The sequence below is a fragment of the Drosophila ananassae genome, chromosome 3R (genome assembly GCF_017639315.1).
Source record: "Drosophila ananassae strain 14024-0371.13 chromosome 3R, ASM1763931v2, whole genome shotgun sequence".
NCBI classification, from domain to species: Eukaryota; Metazoa; Arthropoda; class Insecta; order Diptera; family Drosophilidae; genus Drosophila; species Drosophila ananassae.
Window position 1 is genome coordinate 2,846,459 of NC_057930.1, and position 5,791 is coordinate 2,852,249.

At 32.6% G+C, this 5,791-nt stretch overlaps 1 protein-coding gene across 1 annotated transcript; it reads left to right on the forward strand.

Annotated features, from left to right (window-relative positions):
* The first annotated feature begins 2,495 nt into the window (after nt 1–2,495).
* LOC116654464 (unextended protein) lies at nt 2,496–5,393 on the forward strand. Its single transcript, XM_032452778.2, has 2 exons — nt 2,496–2,600; nt 4,143–5,393. The coding sequence occupies exons 1-2, from the start codon at nt 2,552–2,554 to the stop codon at nt 4,661–4,663; spliced, it is 570 nt and encodes a 189-aa protein (XP_032308669.1). The 5' UTR covers nt 2,496–2,551; the 3' UTR covers nt 4,664–5,393.
* Nucleotides 5,394–5,791: the final 398 nt, after the last annotated feature.

Genomic DNA, 5,791 nt, shown 5'->3' on the forward strand with positions numbered 1-5,791 from the left:
CCTTTTAACTTTCTTTTTAACTTTATACTTATACTTATGTTTATACTTTATGTTTATACTTTTTAAATGATGATTAGGTGAGGTAAGAAACCATTCGGGGTTGATTGTAACTCACTTGAAACTCGAATCCCGATTCGTGGTCTACCAGCTTCCCCACTCCGAGGCTTGGTTGAACTCCTGTTGTTTACTTTGATCTGTATATTTAACCATATATATAATATATGTAACTAAATAATTAACTAATATATTTGTTCATCATATCTCTGCATTGTTGTAACTCTAATGTCAGTACTAATATGTGTGCTTTTTATACTAAATAATTGAGAAATTCTTTTAAGTTATGATATGAGGCTATTGGTATCAATTTTCAATTTCGCTTTGGAGCGGCGTGGTGGTGTCAATGCGAGCCAATTCGTTTAGCAAACTCATTACATGGCAATAAAACCGATTAAAATTATTCTACCCTGTTCTCGTATAGTACAAGCCTATTATAGGAGTTCTAATACCAACGCAGTACAAGTTTGTTTCAAATTCTTTTCATGCCCCTTTTCGAAATGCAATTCCAATTTTAATTAACCAAAATAGATGAATTTAGCTGTGGATGCGTTAAAAAGGAAGGAATTTCGGAGAAAATCTTTTTCCCATCAACAAAGGGAAAAAGTAAAGAAGATCTGCCAAATTTTATAAGGATCGGCCGACTTTATCCTATAGCTACCATACAACGGAAGGATCGGAAGTGGCATAACCTTACTATTTTTGAAGATGCTTGAGTAAATGGCCCTATATATGTCCCTATATATGTCATGGCTATTTAAAACTTTTTCTATGTTCAAAACGTATCTAATGCAGGCTCAGCTGGTTTAGTAAAGTATTAAGGGGTTTGGTGGGTTTGCGGGGCCAAAAAATGGACTATTTTCAAAAATTTTTTTTTTATTTAAAGAATGAAATATTTTTATGGAGCTTTTTGGTTTCTCAAATATACATATTTAAAGAAGAATTTCTGAAATTTTGAGAAAAAAATATTTAACAGTTAGCCATTGAGACGTCATTTCCCATGACCTATTGGAAAAAAGGTGCTTTCGCGGTGACAGCACAATTCCTGACAGAATTATCCGAAATGAAAAAACTAAATATTTTCCTTTTGTACAGGCCTAAAACTAGAAACTGAACGAAGAAAAAAAAATGAAGTAAAAAATGGATTTTTTGGGACACCTGTTTTCAAAAAAATTCAAATTTTGGTGAAATTTTTCGAACATTTTTTTTTTTTAAATAGTTGTAATCATCGAAACATTAAATCCTTCGTTCAAGTTCTAGATAATCGTATCTCGAAGGCCTGTGAAATTTTATCAAGATCGGTTGAGTAGTTTCCGAGAAATCTTGACAACCGACTTTGAAAGCACACTTTTGAGAAAAACGCGCTTAAAGTTAGCTCTCTGCCTATGCCTGACCTCGAGCGTCCACCTTTTTAGGGCTGTATCTCCGAAAGTTTTATCGAAGCTACTTGAAAATTTGGGAGAATATTCTCAAGATTCTGTAGAATTTTATAAAAAAATACAAAAAAAAAGATTTTTTTTTTGCCGTCAAACCCACCTAACCCCTTAAAGAAATTGTAGATAGCCATGACTTTTTGAAAATATGAGATTAAAAACTCCTTTTTAATTGAAGAAAATATTGTTTAACTAACTATAATAAATTTAATAAAATTATTTCGAGTTTCCCCTTAAACCCAAAATTAAAACATGGTGATATACTGATTTCAATAAGAAAATAAAAATCTTCCATAGGAAAATGTTTGGGGAAAAATCATAGAAGACCAAAAATTAATGTAGAAAATAGGAGATTTCAACTTTGGATGAGTATTCCAAAGATATGGTACTTGCTAGATACCATTTTTTAATTTTAGTTGCTACACATACATTTCAAAAATAATATGCACTAAAAACAATGACGGTCAACGCAACTACACGGCCAACATAATTCAATATATGGTAAAATTTTATCAATTTCTTCTTAGGTATACCGCGGAAACTGTGGGTGATATTACCTATATTTGTTCTGGACTTTGGTTCAGGGGAGCATAAAGGTTATGGAGCAGGAAAAATTATGCGTGGAGGAAAAAAAAGTTGGAAGTTGTCGGCCTGTGTTATTTGAATTGTTGGGAAATCAGCATTTATTTTAGAAGATTTTGGTATCGCATAAATTCTAGCATAGTTGTCCCCAAGAATGATATAAAATCTGTAAGACTTTGTGGTGGGGTAGATAGCATAACTTCAAAATTATGTTTCTTCAAAATAGAATGTATTATATTTAAATTACAAATAAAGATTGAATATTAAATACAAAAATAGAATGTATATTTTGGTTATAAATATGCATTCAAGTTCATATCGTAAGTTTTTGCCAAATAATTGCTCAAAAAATGAAGATTTATTCCAACTAGGAACAAAAATGTAATCTTCCATCTTTGTTATAAATGTCAGTGTAGAGTCAAACCAAGACTCTACAGCTCTCACTACGCCACAATATATTGTCGTTCCTACGTAGGGTCTGGATGCCCTTAATGAAGGGTACTGGAGGAAATCGGCAGTGTTGTAGTTCAGGTGGGAATTATTTTGAATTCGAAACTGCAAGCGTTCTTTTAAGGTCTTGTACTTGTATAGTTTGGTGATTTGGTGATTTTTGCATCACCCTTACTGGATGTACAGGATGCGGTGGCGTGTAGATCTTCACATGCAATGCACACTGAGCTCAGGGTGTTAAATTAGTCATCGACTCAAAAATGTTTTGGCATTTGGTGCATTTTACTGTGGTTTTCCTCTTTGTGTGGTTCTTCCACAGATGTATGACAACTGGGTGAACTGATTTTTTTTGATTTGCTTCATTTCTGGACTTTATTTCTTCTGCAGAACTTTATTCTTGATAATTACGTTTATGGCTCCTTTTACAGAGAAGTTTTCCAGTTCCAAAGCATATCTTTGGTGAACTCTTACTAGGTACGTTGAATTTAATTCCTTTAAGGGGGCAGGATGGTTTCAGGGGCTGAAAAAAAGCACATTTTTGCGATTTTTTTCTCATTTCTGAGTGAATGAAATGATCCAATTTTTTTACACGATAAATGGCCATATTTGTAGAGTATTTAAGAATATTTTTTATTAAGAAATAATTATTATTTATTCCGTGACGGCAGTCGGCCGGAGTCGCTTCAAAAAATTGGTCTCTTGCGGTGCGTAAAGTCTGGCCTTACAGTGTTATATAAAATCAAAAAATTGAATTGATTTACTTAAAATATTTGTTTCTTGTGCGGATGAACGAAACCATTTTGAAAAATATGCAATTTTGGATTTTTGGCGCGGTTTCAAAGTCAAAAGTGCCATTTTTACATAAAAATCCGCCCATTTTTGCCCCTAAAAAAAGTAAAAAAAATTAAAAAAAAAAAAGCGTTCGTTCATCCGCAAGTATTTATTGTATTAAAGATGTGTACAAAATTTTATTAAGATCCGAGCATTACTTTTTGAGTTACGTTACGCACCGACTTGAAAAAGTTTTTTTGAGCAAAACGCGTCTAAAGTTTTTAAAGCAATGGAAAGTATATGGAGAGAAAACAACTAGAAAATCGGCATCTCAGCAAGTTTTAGTCCGATCGACATGAAACTTTCACCTAAGATAATGTTCTATTATATAAAAAATTTCTGAAAAAAATTTTTTTTTGAAGTCTCAAACCATCCTGCCCCCTTAATTATCACTTTTAACCCTTTGCTACTTTTAAGTAGCGTATAAAATACAAAGCAATAGTTTTTGCTTTGTAGCGATTTAGTTACGCGAATTTTCCTCATTTAGAATATAGTTTCATTTCTTTCAAGTGACCCTAGGTTAGTGATGTTACGCAAAAAGTCTTTCAGTAATAGAGTGATCCTTTCAGTAATACTTAAATATTTACGTTCCGTTCCTTTGTAATTCCTTAGTGCGCCAGAGCTTGGGCAAACAAATTTTCTATGCCCCTGTAGTAGAGCTCTGTAATAGAGCTCTGCAGATCACTGCCAATTACTTCGGAGTCGCCGAAGATATCTTTTATCTACTTAACATTAATTAAGTTTTCTATATAAAAATAAAGTAATAAGTGAGAATTAATTATTATTTTTCAGATTCTCCAACTCAATTGGGATCTTTGCAGTCACTAAACATGGATTCAAAAATCCGACAATCCTTCGTACCTGATTACTCAGTTCGTGCTATATCAGATGTTATATACATTGCTATTAAACGGGTTTTGTATCTTACGGCCAAAAAGGCAACTTTATTAGAGAAGAGTCGTAAGTCTGGGACATTTTCAAGTGAAACATTCGACGATGAAGTTGAACGACTATTGCATTCAATAACGGAAGATGAAAAACCCCGATTTGTAACAGGGTCTCAAAGCATAAGGCGACAATCAAAGTCAAACAGAAGCATTACCCCCTCTCCGACAAATTTATCCCATGAAGAGAAAAGTGCGCCCCACCGAAAAACATTTAACTCTGAGCAAACCGATAATGCTTCAATAAGCAGCTTAGTTGTTTCAGATCTGACAGCTGATCAAAATGGAGAACATGACGAAAGAGACACCACTGCTGCGTTGACACCACTACTGCATAAATTAGAAGATGGCACAGAAAATAAACTTTAAAAAGTTTAAGACGCTTGTTAAAGATATATAAATTTCCTGAGTTCAGTTTAGGTAGCTGTTAGCTTCCTAAATATCTTGTTTGATTTCCACGAATGTAGTTTACTGAATTTAACAGAATTTTTATATTTTCTGAGTAATTGGCTTTTTCATCCTTCCAAATATGGCTAACTTGAACTAATGGCTAACATATACCCAACAAGAAAAATATATTGTAAATCATGTAAAAAGAAACATATTTTACCTTTCTTTACAAAAAGTGATTTTTCGAAATGAGTACTTAATAAAATGTTTTTTTTCTTACGGCTTTAAGTTTCCAAATCCTTTGAAAGCATTATAATAACTGGTTGAAGCCGGAGCCTACCTTTTCAAATGTAAACTTGTGAGTTTAACGTCATCCAAAAACTTAACTATTTACATAAGTAAAAGCGAATATAAAGCTGTTGGTATATTTAGCTATGAATGAAAAATCTTGATGTGAAAATTTTTGTTTTTGTAAGCTAATTGTAGATGAATTGTTAGAAAATGTCAATTTTACAAAAATATGTATTCGCCCCTGCGGAATCAAAGGGTTCGTTAAAAAGAAAATTATAAAATTAATTTGTTATTTGTAAACCGAGAGCTTGAGTAAATAATTTAAAACATATTTTCTTTATCAAAAAATCTAAAAATGAGAGATTTGCATTTGTTAAAACTAAAACCATTTATTTTAAAATAAAAAAATTACTGCATATGAGAATATTAAATTACATTAATATTAATTAAATTTATTTAATCGTAAATTTTCCTTAAATGATGCAGAAGAAAGAAAAGAAAGCTAAATTCAGGCAGAGCCGAAGGCGATATACCTTTGCAGTTAAGTAACATCTTATATCATTTTGATTTCGCGCGGCTTCCCCTGCACATCTACAGGAAAGCGATATAATGCGGTAGAGCCCATTGCAGTTCGAACATACTACTCTGAAATGGTCATGTTGGGCATACGTCGAACTACTTTTTATAAATGTAGAAATTTTATTCTTATGATTAGCGCACTGCTACCCAATTGGCAGCTTAATCTAATCGTCTTTAGCAATTTAATACAAAACTACGTCTAAGCGATGCTTAGGGCAAGAAGTGATTACATGGAAT

Bases quoted from the DNA above. Each gene is read 5' to 3' on its own strand.
- LOC116654464 (XM_032452778.2), top strand. From the start codon at position 2,552: ATGCCCTTAATGAAGGGTACTGGAGGAAATCGGCAGTGTTGTAGTTCA. The intron at 2,601-4,142 runs GTGGGAATTATT...ATTATTTTTCAG, and splicing joins TCGGCAGTGTTGTAGTTCAG to ATTCTCCAACTCAATTGGGA.